Genomic DNA, 19,036 nt, shown 5'->3' with positions numbered 1-19,036 from the left:
TGAAGTCTGAACAAGTGAGTCTTGAGTCTTCTGCAGAAGATGGCGAGTGACTCTGCGGTCCTGACATTGGTCGGGAGTTCGTTCCACCACTAGGGCACCAGAACAGAGAAGAGTCACGACTTCGCTGAGCGGGTTTTGTTTGCTCTTAGCGATGGTGGTACCAGCCGGCCAGCTGATGTAGTAGAGCGAAGTGCTAACGCTGGGCTGTGTGGTCTGACCAGTGTTTGGAGGTAGATTGGTGCAGTTCGGTTGACGGCCTTGAAGGCCAGCACCATGGTCTTGAATCTGATGCGGGCCGCAACAGGAAGCCAGTGGAGGTCACGGAGGAGGAGGGTCACATAGGAGAATTTGGGTAGGCGCACTGCAGCGTTCTGGATACGTTGCAACGGTTTAGTCGCAGAGGCTGGGAGTCCAGCCAAGAGCGAGTTGCAGTAGTCCAGGCGGGAGATTAGTCTGGGATGAAGAGAAGTTCCTGTTTTACTAAGGTTGAGCTTGAGATGATGTGCAGTTGTCCAAGCGGAGATGTCTGCCAGACATTCTGAGATGCGCGTGGCAACATGGGTGTTGGAGGAGGATGGGGGAAAGGAGAGGAACAGCTGGGTGTCGTCAGCATAACAGTGGTAAGAGAATCCATGTGATGTGATTGCAGAGCCTAGTGATCTATTGTATAGTGAAAACAGAAGCGGTCCTAGTACTGAGCCTTGAGGGACACTAGTTTCCAGAGAGCAGGGTTTGGACAGGGAGCCATTCCACATGACCTGAAAGGTGCGATTTGTCAGGTATGATGTGAACCAGGTTAGAGCAAAGTCATCGATGCCAAGTTCAGCCAGAGTGGAGAGGAGGATTTGGTGATTGACTGTGTCAAACACAGGATAAGGCGAGGAGGATGAGGGCTGACGAGTGGGATGAGGCTCTGGCGGCACGGAGCGACTCAGTCACTGTGAGGAGGGCCGTCTCAGTGGAGTGAGCAGTCCTGAACCTGACTGATTAGGGTCAAGGAGGTTGTTTTGCGAAAGGTAGGAGGACAGTTGGTTGTAGATGGCACGTTCCAGGATTTTAGAGAGGAATGAGAGAAAAGATACAGGTATGTAGTTTCGGATGTCAGCCGAGTCTAGGGCGGGTTTCTTTAGGAGTGGCTTTACTGTAGCTGTCCTGAAAGGAGCTGGAATACAACCTGAAGTTAAGCTCCTGGCTTCTGGCCAGGAAAACTGGTTCCAGAGTGGCACCAACACAACAACACTGGTTTAGAACAAAGAACTGCTCACGTCAGGGGCTGGAAGCAGAGTTATTTTGACCATGACCAACTAGAACCACTTATGACTGCCCTTTTTAAAAAACAGAGCTGGTGTAGCATGTTCTGACGGATCCACGAGAGAATAAAGATTTTCACTATTTTCACTAATTGAAGCAACAGTGGTCTGAGGATGAGTCTTGTTTGGATGTAGGCATGCAAAGCCAGGAGCAACACTCATAAAGAGTCGATGTAGTCTGTCACATTTGTTCCTAACAATGATGGGAAGCTGGAGACGTATACAGTAAGTGAATGATGTGACTCTGTGGTGGCTCTCAAGCCTGTGGAAAAGCAAACCGGTTCTTAAAAGGTTCACAAGTTGAACCAACTTTGAACCAGCACTTGGGTCAGTTTGGTTGAAAAGGTGTGAATGCCAGCTTTGCGAGTTCCAGGAACCCTGTGATGCATCAGTATGGAGCATAAAACAACACCTAATCTAAAATGTCTCTAATTCAAGCTAATTCACCACCAGCATCACCTGTACGTCAGGCCGCTGTACTTCACTGTTTAAATTAAAATAAGATAAAGACAAAATGTGATCAAAGTGATGAAAACAGATATTTTTTTTATTAAATAATGACATTGCGGGATGGTTTGTTTGCAGCAGTGTTGATGCGTCCTCTGGTTTCCTGTCAGTGCTAAATATTAAAACCACAATCAGTCTCCGTCATTCAGGATAGAAACACTTTGAACAACACAAAGACATGATGAGGAATCTGATTGGTTCTCTGCTGATGATGTCATCTTCTGAATAATAACAAACAACAGTAGTCATTGGAATCACTCAAAGTCACACGTACAAAAACTGTACAGCGGTTCATACAGTTAGGATAACAGACAGGAACTCAAAGTCATAAAATATATTTAAAATGTTGAGAATACCAACAGGAAGTGACATCAGAAGGTGAATGGGAACCTGAACTTGACTTTCTTCTTCTCTAACTTCTGACAGACAGACAGACAGATGGGTTGATGGTGGATGAGGGTCCCAGCAGGTGGAGCACCGATACAGAATTGTGCTTCAAGGTGTGATGTAAATCCTCTGGAGGGCACTATCATCATCATTATTCATAATAATAATAATAACTGGTCCAGATAACACAATTTTGTTTTTAAAAAGGAAACTAAAATTCAAATATTATCTATGAAAACTTTGTGCTTACACAATACATTTTATTTTGGCAGTTGTTGCATAAATAGTAATCAGTAAACAGTAATAGATTACTGTCACACCATTCTGCTGCTGCATGAACCGTGCTGACACTACTGGATGGATTATAAGTTTGATTTATTCTGTTTTGTCTTCGTCCCTGAAGCAGAAAATGATCAAACTGACATTAAAACGTTATAAATCCAGTAGAGTCAGCTCCTGTGGCAGTGAGGAGTCGGGTGGAGGACAGTGTTCATCATGACGTCACTCTGCTGGGATCATCAGTTCATTACATCACTATTATACAGACAGTTAAAACAACACATCAGTGTGCAGCTGGTCACATGCTTCAATCAGACCTGATCCGCTCCAGCTGTCTGAACAGGGTCATACAGAGTCACTCTACTTTCTGTTGGAGGGGCAGGTCTAGACCACCAAGTCAAACATATGCACCAGGATTGGGGTAAAGCAGGTCTGAAACCAGAACAGGAAAGAACTATGAACATGTTTAAGCCAGATCAGGACAGAACCAGAACCACATCTGAGCCAGATCAGGACAGAACAAGGAACAGGTCTGAACCAGATCAGAACTAGGAACAAGTCTTAACTAGATCAGGATAGAACCAGGAATAGGACAGAACCAGACCAGGACAGAACTATGATAAGGGCTGAACCAGATCAGGACAAAACTAGGACTAGATCTGGACAGGATGAGGAGCAGGCCTGGACCAGATCAGGACAGGATCAGGACCAGGTCTGGACCAGATCAGGAAAGAACTAGGAACAGGCCTGGCCCAGACCAGGACAGGATCCGGACCAAGTCTAAAGGGTTGTTCATGTTATCTCTCAGTGGTCCAGATCTGGTTTTCCTCACAACAGTGTTAACAGGGTAAACCAGATTCAGACATCCGGATCAGATCAGGTCTGGATTACAAAGTGTCTGGAACTGGAGATCTATTTCCAGTTTAAACCCAGTTTGTGGATTCCATGGCGACTGACAGAGCGTCCGGTTATTCTGACACTTTGACCCGGAAAGTGACGCGACCCATGAACTTGTCCCGGTCGTCGTCGTTACGCAGGTCTGAACCCTCGACTTTACACTCGACCGTCTGCTCCACGTTATAATCTTCTTTTGTCAACAAGAGCTGCACGGCGACCACCGGCTGCACGTACCCCGCCTGCCAAAACAGAGAGAGAGACAGGTAGGGTTAACGAGAGAGAGACAGGTAGGGTTAAAGAGAGAGTCAGGTAGGGTTAAAGAAAGAGAGACAGGTAGGGTTTAAGAGAGAGAAAGACAGGTAGGGTTAACGAGAGAGAGACAGGTAGGGTTTAAGAGAGAGAGAGTCAGGTAGGGTTAAAGAGAGAGTCAGGTAGGGTTAACAAGAGAGAGACAGGTAGGGTTAAAGAGAGAGAGACAGGTAGGGTTTAAGAGAGAGAGACAGGTAAGGTTAAAGAGAGAGACAGTAAGGGTTTTGTTTTTAATTTTGTCTCTAAAATTCTTACATATTGTTCCTTTATAAAGAAAATTCACACATTAAAATATAATCTGATGTTGAAGATCCATGAGAATAAAAACACTCATTATTATTGTTATTATTATGATTGATGATGATGATGATGATGATGATGATGATAATAATAATAATAATAATAATAATAATAATAATGAAGAAGAAGAACAATACATTATTTACTCACATGAGCTCTCTTGCCGTAGTACGGGAAAAACATTTTATCCAGACGACCTTCTGGTGGGAAGTACTGCATCTGTAATGGGCTGTCTCTCTACCAGAGAATGAAGAAAAAAATAGTTCAAGTTATTTTTTTAAAACTGTTAGTTTGTGTTTCAGCATGTTTGGATATTTACCTGAACAGCGTTGCAGTCTCTGATTGGTTAACGAGATACTGAGACTGATTAATGTCAGGAGGTGTATTTTCCCTGTATGTTTGCTGGTGATTCAGCCTCACAGCTGCATTATTGGATGGGGTGTGTGTGTGTGTGTGTGTGTGTGTGTGTGTTACCTTGGCAGTACAGTTGATGTAGGGGTCTCCTCGTGGTTTCAGTCCAATGACCTGCAGACAGACAGACAGACTGGTGTTGTTTGTTTTCATATTTATATGAAGTTTACATTTATAATTATTTACAATCAAATTTGACACGTTTTGGATACAGTGTTGGTTGAGAGCTTCAGGTCTGTGAACCTGTATGAAAGTCAGCAGATGACAGATTAATGTGACATCACTCTCCTCAGCTCGTCCTTCAGTTTCATGACAGTCATCTTATTGTGCTCAGACAGAACACTGATGCTTCATGACTGGAGTCAGAGTCACAATCAGGAGTTTGAGCCTCACAGCCTGACTAAGGAGTGTTCTACTGACCCGGTTCATCTTGATGATGATGCATGGTTTCCCCTCAGCATATCCGAAGCTGGTGTCGGGCAGACCGGAGCACTGACGCAGCGTGCTGCGTTTAAACTGACAGACTTTCTTTTTCGGCTCGTCGTCCTGTTCAGTGTATTCACCCACCAGACACAAGTCGTTCCCCTCCTGAAGACTGTCGTTATAATCTGCAGAGGAAACGAACAATTAAACAAATCTCACACTTTTTCTTTTAACTGTTAGTATATTATGCTGCCCTCACCTGTCCACACCGCTGCCCTCACCTGTCTACACCGCTGCCCCCACCTGTCCACACCGCTGCCCTCGCCTGTCCACACCTCTGCCCTCACCTGTCCACACTGCTGCCCTCACCTGTCTACACCGCTGCCCTCACCTGTCCACACCGCTGCGTGCATTAAATCATCATAACATTACAGCTTGACCATTGACCCTGTCTTCTGTCTGTGCTCTAGGTTTTTCAGTTTAGTTGTTTCCTGTTGTATTTTGTAGGTTTTACTCTCATCATGTGTCATGTTGTGATACTTCCTGTCTTTGATTGTTTCTGCCTTTGTGATCACCCTGATTAGTGTCACCTGTGCCCCTCAGGTGCGTTTAGTCTTTGTGCTCCTTCTCATTTGGTCAGTTCATCTTTGGACTTAGTGTGATCAGCGTTCAGCCTTTGGTTATGGTGTTTTTGGACCTGGCCTGTAATTAGAATCTGATTTTTGCCTCTTCCTCACTAATGCCTGTTTGGGACTATCTTTTCTGATTTTGTCCTTCCTGCCTGACCATTCTTTAAGTCTTTTTGTTATTAAATCAAGTAACTGCACCAGCTTCATGTCGGTAGTCTGAATAAATCTTGCTTCTCTGCAATCTGCTTCTACTCACTCTGCAGGAGGTCGTGCAGTTGTTGGGTGTACTGGTTGTAGTTTGTTGGGTCACTGCGGTTAAAGGAGATTTCTGCTGCATGAGGACGAACCACCAAACCTGGATTTGACAAAAGATATCTGAAATCAATAATAAAACACTGAAAATCTAATGACTACAACACTAGAGATGTGTTCATATAAAAACGATCAAGTCACTCATTAAGACAGTCATTAAGACAGTCATTAAGATTTTACTGCTCCCAGAGGAGAAATGCGATTATGTCTGTCTGCAGAACATACACATTTACATACCACATAGAACATAAATACATTATTCAGTACAAAGAGCATGAATACATTACAGAGTACTTGTTGTGTTTTGTGATTAATGAGCTGTGGAATGAAGAAGTGCTCTGGTAGAAGAGGATAAGCTTCAGCTAAAAGGTGTTTTTTGTGTATGCAGTCAGATGGAAGAAGAGTGAAACATACAAAAAAGATGTTTCTAAGGTCATGTGAGTGCAAATTATGTCTGTTATTGAGCTCTGAAAGGTTGACGGTGGTGGATCAAGGATTTTGGGAGAATGTGTGTAATATGTGACAGCTCATTGTTGTTGGGGACAGACAGCATGTTGGGGACGGACAACATGGTGGGACAGCAGCAGAGTCTCATGGATTAAACTATGCTTTGGTCAAGTAGTAACAGAAGATGGGGGACTGAGGAGCAGTGAAGTGTGAGTCAAAGCTGAGTTTGTTGTCCAGTGTAATTCTGAGGACTGTGAAGTCATCGACCTGCTCTGCTGTCACACCAACAATGGAAATGTCTTATTAACATTCACCTGTAGATAGTTACATTAACACTGCTAACTGAAAGGAGAAATAGACTCAATGATTATGATAATGATGCTGGTGGTGAGTTTCCTCAATAGATTCAATGAATGATAATGATTAGTCCTCACTGGGTAACTGCAGTCATTAGTTCACAGAGTGTAGAAGAAGAAGAAGAAGAAAAAGAGGGACAGCAACAGCAAAAGAACAGCAACAGCAGAAGAAGGACAACAATAGCAGAAGACAGACAGCAACAGCAGAAGACGGACAGCAACAGCAGAAGAAGAACAGCAACAGCAGAAGATGGACAGCAACAGCAGAAGAAGAACAGCAACAGCAGAAGACGGACAGCAACAGCAGAAGAAAGAAGTCTGTCACTGAGAAAGTTATCCAGTAAAGTTGGCTGGTGGTGACGGAGCTTCTCTTCCATGGATCATGTTAAATGAAGAAGATTGTGATCAGCAGGGGGCGAGGAGACAAGCATCCTCGGGTCATTTCTTATCCTTGTAGGTGAACCAGCTGTAGACTGACAGCTGACATGATGGTGTTGAAGCACATAATGATTATTGATTGGTTGATCACTCCAACAGGCTGATGATGAAAGAGTTCTGCATGGTGTTTTTACCAGACCTGGTTAAAATGATCATTTTGAGTGTGAATTCAACTTCAGGAAGTTAAACATGAGAACCTGCTGTCATCAACTCACCTGGATTGGCCACTCGGTCCTGATAGCGGGGGACGTTGTCGTCCAGAGTCTGTAACATCACCCACATGGTGAGCGTGAACATTCCCGCAAGAAACCCATAGAAGACGAGGTAGAAGAGGAGGATGAGACCTGAGGGAGACAGGGAAAAAAAAAACAAACTATATGTATGTACAGTACAGACCAAAAATTTGGACACACCTTCTCATTCAATGAGTTTCCTTTCTTTTCATGACTATTGACATTGTAGATTCACACTGAAGGCATCAAAACTATGAATTAACACATGTGGAAATATGTACTTAACAAAAAAGTGTAAAACAACTGAAAATACGCCTTATATTCTAGTTTCTTCAAAGTAGCCACCTTTTGCTCTGATTACTGCTTTGCACACACTGCATTCTCTTGATGAGCTTCAAGAGGTAGTCACCTGAAATGGTTTTCACTTCACAGGTGTGCCCTGTCAGGTTTAATACGTGGGATTTCTTGCCTTATAAATGGGGTTGGGACCATCAGTTGTGTTGTGCAGAAGTCAGGTGGCTACACAGCTGATAGTCCTACTGAATAGACTGTTAGAATTTGTATTATGGCAAGAAAAAAGCAGCTAAGTAAAGAAAAACGAGTGGCCATCATTACTTTAAGAAATGAAGGTCAGTCAGTCCGAAAAATTGGGAAAACTTTGAAAGTGTCCCCAAGTGCAGTCGCAAAAACCATCAAGCGCTACAAAGAAACTGGCTCACATGAGGACCGCCCCAGGAAAGGAAGACCAAGAGTCACCTCTGCTGCGGAGGATAAGTTCATCCGAGTCACCAGCCTCAGAAATCGCAGGTTAACAGCAGCTCAGATTAGAGACCAGGTCAATGCCACACAGAGTTCTAGCAGCAGACACATCTCTAGAACAACTGTTAAGAGGAGACTGTGTGAATCAGGCCTTCATGGTAGAATAGCTGCTAGGAAACCACTGCTAAGGACAGGCAACAAGCAGAAGAGACTTGTTTGGGCTAAAGAACACAAGGAATGGACATTAGACCAGTGGAAATCTGTGCTTTGGTCTGATGAGTCCAAATTTGAGATCTTTGGTTCCAACCACCGTGTCTTTGTGCGACGCAGAAAAGGTGAACGGATGGACTCTACATGCCTGGTTCCCACCGTGAAGCATGGAGGAGGAGGTGTGATGGTGTGGGGGTGCTTTGCTGGTGACACTGTTGGGGATTTATTCAAAATTGAAGGCAGACTGAACCAGCATGGCTACCACAGCATCTTGCAGCGGCATGCTATTCCATCCGGTTTGCGTTTAGTTGGACCATCATTTATTTTTCAACAGGACAATGACCCCAAACACACCTCCAGGCTGTGTAAGGGCTATTTGACCAAGAAGGAGAGTGATGGGGTGCTGCGCCAGATGACCTGGCCTCCACAGTCACCGGACCTGAACCCAATCGAGATGGTTTGGGGTGAGCTGGACCGCAGAGTGAAGGCAAAAGGGCCAACAAGTGCTAAGCATCTCTGGGAACTCCTTCAAGACTGTTGGAAGACCATTTCAGGTGACTACCTCTTGAAGCTCATCAAGAGAATGCCAAGAGTGTGCGAAGCAGTAATCAAAGCAAAAGGTGGCTACTTTGAAGAACCTAGAATATAAGATGTATTTTCAGTTGTTTCACACTTTTTTGTTAAGTATATAATTCCACATGTGTTAATTCATAGTTCTGATGCCTTCAGTGTGAATCTACAATTTTCATAGTCATGAAAATAAAGAAAACTTTTTGAATGAGAAGGTGTGTCCAAACTTTTGGTCTGTACTGTATATATATATATATATATATATATATATATATATATATCTTTACACAACAGAGGAAACAAAGGCTGAACAGTGAATGTAACTGTGTGTTTGTTTTCTGATAGCACTATCCAATCAGATCGCCGGATCCTGCTCACTCTCCAGCAGCAGGCTCCTCACATCACTCTAAGTTGTAATATACTGTGATACACTATAATACACTATAATATACTTTGATATGCTATAACATACTATAATATACTGTAATATAATGTAATATACTGTCATGATTGTGGACTTTGTGTGTTGGTTGTTCTGGGTGCTCTGAAGCTTTTTTGCAGGAGCTGGCCGTGGTTTCTGTGGTCAGCTGGAGCTCCTGCACTTCACACATCTGTAGCTCATCTAATGATCCATTGCCGGCTTAAATACTCTGGCCATCTCTACAAACGCTGCCAGATTGTTTCCATATTACTATGTGGTACCTATGGCTGAACCTGTCGATCTATTTCTAGTGTTTTTTTACTGGTTTGCCAGGCAGCTGCCTTCCTCGTCTAACCTTTGAATCTCCTCATCGTTCCTAGAGCCACTGCCATCCCGAGCTCCAGCGCCACAGCACACACTCACCTGTCTCCTGTGGAACGCCAACGACAGCTTAAGCTTTGTATTTACTGTGGTCAACCCGGACACTTCATCGCTTCCTGCCACTCAACGCCAAAAAGACAAGGCTCACCAGTAAAGGTGAGCACCCTGGTGAGCCAAACTTCTTCCCTTTCCAGCTCTCTCCAACACATTAAACTCCCTGCCTCTTTACAATGGTCACATGACTCCCTTACTGTGAACATCCTGGTGGACTCCAGTGCTGATGACAATTTTTTGGATTCAGCATTGGTGGAAGAGGTGCAGATCCCTTTGGAGACCCTTGATTCCCCTAAGACGGTTAATGTCCAAGCTAGCGGACTTTAAGCTACTGTCACTCACCATATTCAGCCTTTGAACATGGTAATTTCTGGCAACCATTGTGAACAAGTCCAGCTTTTTGTAATTCCCTCTTCTGCTTCATCTGTCGTTCTCTGTCTCCCCTGGCTCAAACTCCACAATTCTCACATTGATTGAAACACTTCCACCATCTGTGTGTTTTTTGCCATTCCCATTGCCTGCACTCAGCCAGCCCTGCCTACAAGACATCTGCAACAACCCCTTCCACGCCACCTGATCTGTCCCTGGTGCCACCAGACTACCATGACCTGGCTAACGTTTTCAATAAGGAGTTAGCACTATCCCTACCTCCTCACAGGCCCTATGACTGTGCCATACACCTCCTCCTCGGAGACCCATTTCCTTCTAGTAAACTCTATAATCTGTCCCGCCCCAGGAGAGTGGCCATGGAGAAGTATATTGGAGATTCACTTGTGGTGGGCATAATCTGACCTTCCTCATCTCCTCTTGGGGCCAGGTTCTTCTTTGTGGATAAAAAAGGACAAGACGCTATGCCCATGTATCGACTACTGCTTGACTATGACAAAACCATCAAGAACAAGTTTCCTCTCCTTCTGATTGACCCTTCCTTTGAGCCTCTTTGCCATGTACAGATCTTCACAAAATTGGACCTCCGCAAAGCCTATCATCTCGTCTGCATCCAGGAGGGGGAATGAATGGAAAACTGCTTTTAACACCCCACTCGGACACTTTGAATATCTGGTTATGCCACTGGGACTCACTAACACCCCTGCTGTCTTCCAGGTCCTCATCAATGACATCCTGTGTGACATGCTCAATACATGGTACGACAACATATACACTTTTTTCACGCACAACTGAAGAACACACAAAATATGTGCATCTTGTGCTCCAGAGGCTACTGGAAAACAAGCTTTTTGTCTAACCAGAAAAGTGTGAGTTTCACGCAGTAGTTTCCTGGGATATGTGATCGTGCAGGGACAACTCCAGCCAGACTCCTCTGAGATAGAAGCAGTGGCTGAGTGGCCAGCACCTACTTTCTGTAAACAGCTACAATGCTTCCTGGGTTTCCATGATTACAGCAGGGTTACAGCCCCCCTGACTAGTCTCACCCCCACCCTTTGCTTGATCCCCCAAAGCCGACTCTCAGGTTCAGAGTTATTCACCAGTTCTCCAGTGCTCATACACCCTGATCCCTCTCATCAGTTTTGTGGAGGTAGATGCCTCTGAGTGCAGAGTGGGAGCTGTCCTCTCCCAGCGCAATCCAGATTCCCAGAAACTTCATCCCTGTGCCTTCTTTTCCCGACGCCTGACGTAGTTACAACGTGTCCTACTTAAGTTCTGCTAAATGTCTGCACTTGTGGCAAGCCCACTGGTCCCTTTTTTCAGCCGTTTCAACTTCACCCTTTCCTACCAACCTGGATCCTGCAATGGCAACCCAAACCCCCTCTCCCCCCTGTACTCCCCTGACACTGCTTCTTATGAATCTTAGCCTATCCTGCCCCTGCCCTTTGTTGTCAGTGCCACCTCCTGGGAGATTGAGGCTATCGTTAAGGAGGCTCAGCTTATTCAGCTGGATCCAGGTACTCGCCCTGCTAATCACATGTTTGTTCTTGACTTTGTCAGATCCCAAGTCCTCCAGTAGGGGCGCTCCAAGATCACTTGTCAGCCTGGTTTCTATCGGTCCCTTCAGTTTCTCCAGCAGCATTTCTGACATCACCTCGATCCCGCATAGCATGACTCATGGGATTCATGGCATTCCGACAGACATTGTGTCAGACCGAGGACCGTAGTTTGCACCACAGGTGTGTTGCTCAGTTTTTGACTCACCAGCCAAGTGGACTGGTAGATGAAAAAATCCACCGGCCAAGCATATTTTTTAAAAACTAATGAATTGCCTTTTTATGTTACATATACATTAATTTCAATACATTTCATTGAGATAAAGTATTATGTTGAATACAAACTTAAAGAAGAGGCCATAGCAAGCGTAATTATTTTTAATATATTGATGAATGTATTTGCTATCAACAGGAGTTAAAGGGGAACTACCGTTTTTTACAACCTGGACCTTATTTCTAGCATAAAATACGATCATTTACTCACCCAGATAACTTTGGTGTCATTTGGAGTCGTTCAGGACGAAATTAGATCCAGTGGAGCACCGCGTATATCCATATAATGTTACCTGTTATCAACATCTGGGGTCTGTAGGTTGACCTAGCCGTTTAGCATAGCCGCAGCCGTTTGTTGTTCTTTGGCCAGCTGTTCCTCTCTCTGCCTCCGCATCCTCCTTTCAACGAGCTCCTCATCCGTGTACTCTGGCTCAAAACGGTAAGGACGTCCATCATAAACAAAGTCATCGTCCACCACCTCAGAATCGGAAAAATATTCAGCCATGTTGCAAAAAACTAGCCGTAGCAAACTACAGGTAAACAAGCCGGCTGTCGCGGGTGCGCGCGGCTTTCAGAGATGACATCATCCAGGTCAGAGGTTAGTAGGTCAACCTACAGACTCCGGATGTTGATAAAAGGCAACCCCGGACTCAGAGGGGAATAGCACTAGCGTATCATAACAAAATATTGGTGAAATGAACTAGTTTCGCGGCAGATAATGCGTTATATAGAGGCTGTGCTTCAGTGCCCCGTCACTCGCATTATATGGATATACGCGGTGCTCCACTGGATCTAATTTCGTCCGAACGACTCCAAATGACACCAAAGTTATCTGGGTGAGTAAATGATCGTATTTTATGCTAGAAATAAGGTCCAGGTTCTAAAAAACGGTAGTTCCCCTTTAAAGCAAGAAAGCCTATCTATCAATTGTTCTACGATTGGAATTAGGCATGGCTCCTGAGAACGTTAAGCCCTAAACAGAACATTGGATACTTAATTATTTAATATACATCCTCGAAACAGTATCTTCATCTTTGCGCTGGTCTGCTCCGACATTGACACAAGCGCCGTCACAGTGGGTGTCGAGAGGAGAGGCTCAGCTTGAGCCCGAGACACAGACATACAGGAATGGTGACACTTGCTACGCTCATGATCGCGGATGTTCTCCAGCTTCATCGTTCTGTTACCGATAACAAACGAGTTGTGTCGGTTTTTTTCTTTGGCATACTGGTGACACACCGAACACCTCATTACCAGAGCCTCAGCATCATACTGTAACCAGTCTCTGGGAACCCCTCCATCTCCAAACCTCCACGTTTCACAAAACTTTCTCCTTGAATGTGTGTCTCCGTCCTCTTTTTCGTCGCATTGTTTTCGTTTCAAAGGCCTCTTGACTCCTTCCAAATACTGCCACATACTTTGAAAATTTGCCTGAACACTCAGGTGAAGAGAGGAGCAGAACTGTCAACTGATCACCACCTGGTGGTGAGTTGGATCAGATGGCATGGAAGGCTGCTGGATAGACCTGGTAAATTCCCATGACCTGGGGGGGTCATGGGAATTTGCCCATCCAGTCTACATGTGTTTTGTGGACTTCGTGAGGGCCTAGGGTACTGGTAGGGTAGAGTACTGTGGGGGTTACTACTGGAGTATGGGATACCAGGCTCGTTGCTACGGGCCATCTTGTCCCTATATAATCAAAGTGAGAGCTGTGTCTGTATATTCAGTCTAAGTCAAACACATTCCCGGTGGGTGTTGGAGTCCTCCAGGGTTGTCCCTTGTCTCCTATCCTGTTTGTGATATTCATTGACAGGATCTCAAGGTGCAATGGTGGTGAGGAGTGTCTGGATTGGGAACCTCAGAATTGTGTCTCTGCTTTTAGCAGACAACGTGGTTCTTCTGACTTCATTGGTCTGTGACCTCCACCAGTCACTGGGGGGGTTTGCAGCCAAGCGGTTGGACCTGAGCCAGCACCTCTAAAGTCTGAGGCCACAGTTCTCTGCCAGAAAACAGTGGATTTCTGCTTCTGCCCCAAGCAAAGGAGTTTAAGTATCTCGGGGTATTGTTCATGAGTGTTGGGGAGATGAAGCGTAAGATGGGCAGGCTGTGGCGTGGCGTGTGGCGCTTGGACATCCAGAGGGAGCTTGGGGTATAGCTGCTGCTCCTTCATGTGGAAGAGAGCCAGACTGGGTGGTTGTGCATCTGATTGGGATGACTCCAGGGCGCCTCCCTTGAGAGGTTTTCTGGGTTTGACCAACCTGGAGGAGACCCTGGGGCAGACCCAGAAACTGCTAAAGGAATATGTTTTCTCATCTGGCCTGGGAACACCTGGGGATCCCCCAGGAGGAGCTGGAAAGTGTTGCTGGGGAAAAGAAGTCTGGAATAACCTACTGAACCTGCTGCTACCACGACCCGACCCCAGATAAGCGGAAGACAATGGATGGATACTACAAGGTACTGTGATATACTATACTATACTATAAGGTACTGTGATATAATGTACTATAAGGTACTGTGATATACTATAATATACTATAAGGTACTGTGATATACTGTACTACAAGGTACTGTGATATACTATAATATACTATAAGGTACTGTGATATACTATAAACAATTTCCCCCCAGGGATTAATAAAGTATTCTGATTCTGATTCTGATATAATATACTATAAGTTACTGTGATTTACTTTATAAACATAAAAATAATAGAAGTGATGTTTTTTAAACCATAAGGATGTGATGAAACAGACAGGAAGTGACATCATGAGTTTGTCACAGACTCATCACCATGGACCACCAGATTGTGTTGTACTGCGATATTAACGTTGTAGTGATTGATGAAGTAATGATATTTGACCCTGAATCATCACTCTGCCTTCTACACAAACTGTTCATTTAGCCAATCAGCACGCAGAAGTGACCAAACTAGCGCACATAAAATCTGATCATTAATCAATATTATATTAATTTATTAACATGATCATGTTTTAATGTTTCCAGAAATCACTTTAATAACTTCAAAATATACAGTCCGATAGAAAATATACTGTGTCAACATGTTTACTGTAATGGTAATACACAGTATTCTACAAAAATGTACTGCAATACACAGTAATATACTATACAGTATACTTTAGTACACTATAATGTGCAGTAAAATGCGTTAATATATTTTCATATGTAAATATACAATAATATACTTAGATATACTGTAGTATACTCTGATATAATGCAGTATTATAAAGTAACAGTGTATCTATAATGCCATCTGACATCAGTAAGACATGCGCGCGCGCGCACACACACACACACACACACACACACACACGGCACTGATTCCCTGATGTCCGTGCTCGGCTCGGCTTGGCTCAGCTCGGCTTGGCTCGGGTCTGTTTAGCCTCCTTTAATCAGACGGACAGACAGACATTCATTCATTCGGACAGACAGATGGAGAGTGAGACAGTCAGACAGACACGCTCTCTGCGCTCCAGAACCAGAACCGGTTCTCTGTGCAGGCCTGTCTTACCCCAGCTGCTGGCGGTCCGGCCCAGGAACTGTCCAGTCCTCGGGTTGTAGAAAGAATCCTTCCAGGAATCCTTCTCCTCCTTCTTCTTCTCCTCCTTCTCCTCCTTCTTCTTCTCCTCCTTCTTTTCTTCCTTCTCCTCCTTTTTCTCCTCTCTCGTCTCCTCCGGTTTTTCCTCATTCACCTCCTCCTTCACCTCCTCTTTCTGCTCCTTCATCACGTCTTTCGGCTCCTGGTTCGGCTCCTGGTTCTGGTCCTGTGGGCTGGACGACATGCTGGCGCAGCGGGTCGTGCCGGACTAAACAGAGCCGGGCTAATCAACACTGAGCGGGCTAATAGGCGGGTTAAACCGATCCGTCAGATTTGAGAGCGGAGCTCGTTCGGTGGCTGCTCAAACACACACACACACACACACACACACACACACACACGCGCGCGCGCGCGCGCGCACTGCTGCAGAACGAGGCGCATGCGCAGTACAGAGCCCTGGGGTGAGGGGTTGGGGGTCTGCCGTGATGCTGGTGAGCTGCACTCTGTTGTACAATAAATCTTAGATGAAGCGACAACAAACCTCCGAACCTGTCAGAATTATAATACTTACCATATTATAATATTGTCATAATATTAAAATATCAAAATGATCCTCTGACGGTTTGTAAGTGACACAAACACAACATAATTAACATAAACATATTTGATGTGTTTATTAGGTGACACTGTTCTCACATCATATATAACTCCACCTGATCACACGTGATCTACGGGGTCCAAACATCACCTGGTAGAACAGAACAGAACAGAACAGAATAGAATCAGATTCTGTGCATGTTCCTGAGGTTCGAAGATGTTTTTTGTTTTTTTGTTCTAATCTTGAAAATAAAATGCTGCATTTTGTTACACAAGTTTAATTTCATAAAGAAACAGCTGCTCTGAAATCATTTCATATCAAACTGAAATTATGTAATCACACCAGAGCTGACGTGACCACAGTGATGACAACTCATTGGATAAAAACAGGACGATGTAGTGCTGATGTCACACAACCACACACACACACACACACAGAGGGAGGAAGGCACGTGAGGAGGAAGAGAGGACACAAGGAGAGAAGAGAAGGAGAGATGGAGAGGACACAAGAAGTGTTTCATCAAAAAGGATCCAAACGTAACGTCGGAGCCTCGCAGGCAGGAGGATGTAACAAAAAGCAGCTCTGATGAACCAAATAACCAGCAACAAAAAGCAAGAAAAACTGAAAACACAAACCAGGAAGCAACGCAAATGTAATGTGAGGAGAAAACAGACATTACATTACATTATTACATTTAGCTTTTGTCCAAAGCGACTTACAATAATTCATACATACACTGATGGCGGTGGCTGCCATGCAAGGTGCCGACCAGCACATCAGGAGCAGTATCTTGCCCAAGGGCACTTCAACATGCAGACCAGGGGAATCAAACCAGCGACCTTCCGATAACAAGATGCTTGCTCTACCCATGAGCCACAGCCGCCCACAGACGTAGAAACACAGACTTAAATACACAAGAACTAATTAACAAATGAAACACAGGTGAGCACAGAAAACAGGCGGGAAAATGAAAAAGACAGGAAGTCTAAAGTATGACACATGAGAGGCTTTCAACATAAACCAAGAAAGAACAAAACTACAACTCAGGACCAAGACAGTACCTCCACACAGACAAACCAGTCAAAATCTGCCCAACAGCTGGAGAATAAAAAAGTCAACTGGGAAGCTGGAGACCTCTGAAGGTGGCAGGAGGTAGGGCCGGAGAGCAGAGCAGGTCTGGAAGGAAACCAAAAGACAGGGGGAAAGGGCAGAGCAGGTCCAGATGGCAAACAGGACCTGAAGGCTGGTGGGTTAGATGGAGCAGGTCTCAGGGATGACCCAGAAGCAGAACTGACTGGTGAAACAGTGGTGAAGAAGGAATTTCTCCGGAGGTCAAGCAGGAAGCTGGCAGCTGCAGTCTGAGCAGGAGATTGGAGACAGGGCAGCATGACTGGGGCATGAGGCTCGTGACAAAGCAACAGGACAAGAGGTGGTAGCTGGAGGTCAGCGAAGACTGCTAACTGATGTCTGGGAGATCTGGCTGTGGGTCAGCTGGGGTGGATGATTGAAGGTCTAGAGCAGGAGTCAGTCAGATCACCAACTGAGGCTCAGGATCAACAGATGTTGGCGGGGCTGCTGACTCAAGAAATAGACATGGTCAGCCAACTCAGGAACAGGCTCAGAACCATAAGAGGCTCTGGTGCTCAGGCATTCTTCTGTTGTTCCTCAGACATTCTTTTGGTGTTCTTCAGGCATTCCTCTGGTGTTCCTCAGCCATTCCTCTCGTGTTTCTCAGGTGTTCCTCTGGTGTTCCTCAGGCATTTGTCTGGTGTTTCTCAGGTGTTCCTCTGGCGATCCTCAGGTGTTCCTCTGGTGTTCCTCAGGCATTCTGCTGGTTTTCCTCATGTATTCCTCATGTATTCCTCAGGTGTTCCTCTGGTGTTCCTCAGGCATTCCTCTGGTGTTTCTCAGGTGTTCCTCTGGCGATCCTCAGGTGTTCCTCTGGTGTTCCTCAGGCATTCTGCTGGTTTTCCTCATGTATTCCTCATGTATTCCTCAGGTGTTCCTCTGGTGTTCCTCAGGCATTTGTCTGGTGTTTCTCAGGTGTTCCTCTGGCGATCCTCAGGTGTTCCTCTGGTGTTCCTCAGGCATTCTGCTGGTTTTCCTCATGTATTCCTCATGTTTTCCTCAGGTATTCCTCTGGTGTTCCTCAGGCATTCCTCAGGTGTTTCTCAGGTATTCTTCTAGTGTTCCTTTGATGTTGCTCAAACATTCTTCCGGTGTTCCAAAGGGAATTCCTCTGGTGCTCCTCAAGCATTCCTCAGGTGTTTCTCAGGTATTCTTCTGGTACTCCTCAGGTATTCCTCTGGTGTTCCTCAAGCATTCCTCAGGTGTTTCTCAGGTATTCTTCTGGTACTCCTCAGGTATTCCTCTGGTGTTCCTCGGGTGTTCTTCTGGTATTCCCCAGGTATTCCTTGGGTATTTCTCAGGTACTCTTCTAGTGTTCCTCAGTTATTCTTCTGGTATTCCTCAGGCATTCCTCTTGTGTTCCTCAGGCATTCTTCTGGTTTTCCTCGTGTATTCCTCAGGTGTTTTTGAGGTACATTTACATTGACATTTAGGGCAGTTAGCAGACGCTTTTGTCCAAAGCGACTTACAATAAGTTAATTTGTCACAAGAAAGAAACCACAACATATCACCATCGATAAAGTAGAAAAGAAAAAATAGAAACAATTTTCAAGCCCTCATCTGAGCAAAGTAGCTGCTATTTATCAAGGATACTTCAAGTACATAAGTGCTATGATGTAAGTGCTGAGGGTCAGAACATACAAGTGCATACATGTTTGTTCTGGGGTTTTTGGGGGGGGGTTTTTAGGGGGTGGGAGGGAGTCATTCTATGCAGGTCGAGGTGAAGTCTGAACAAGTGAGTCTTGAGTCTTCTGCAGAAGATGGCAAGTGACTCTGCTGTCCTGATGTTGGTCGGGAGTTCGTTCCACCACTGAAGCGCCAGAACAGAGAAGAGTCGTGACTTCACTGGGCGGGCTTTGTTTGCTCTCAGCGATGGCGGTACCAGCTGGCCAGCTGATATAGTAG

General features: G+C 45.0%; 1 protein-coding gene across 1 annotated transcript; it reads right to left on the bottom strand.

The window, feature by feature from the left end:
- Positions 1–1,836: 1,836 nt before the first annotated feature.
- On the bottom strand, positions 1,837–15,810 carry LOC311256778 (sodium/potassium-transporting ATPase subunit beta-3-like). The gene is made up of 7 exons (XM_084352078.1): positions 15,379–15,810; positions 7,221–7,349; positions 5,709–5,807; positions 4,821–5,008; positions 4,464–4,514; positions 4,140–4,226; positions 1,837–3,619 (listed from the first exon to the last, which is right to left on the bottom strand). Exons 1-7 carry the CDS (start codon positions 15,647–15,649, stop codon positions 3,452–3,454), a joined length of 993 nt encoding a protein of 330 aa, XP_084208204.1. The 5' UTR covers positions 15,650–15,810; the 3' UTR covers positions 1,837–3,451.
- Positions 15,811–19,036: the final 3,226 nt, after the last annotated feature.

Source organism: Pagrus pagrus (assembly GCF_965226575.1).
Source record: "Pagrus pagrus genome assembly, chromosome: 4".
NCBI lineage: Eukaryota > Metazoa > Chordata > Actinopteri > Spariformes > Sparidae > Pagrus > Pagrus pagrus.
Note: the sequence above shows the minus strand (reverse complement) of the source record. Positions and strands in the feature narration are given on the sequence as shown.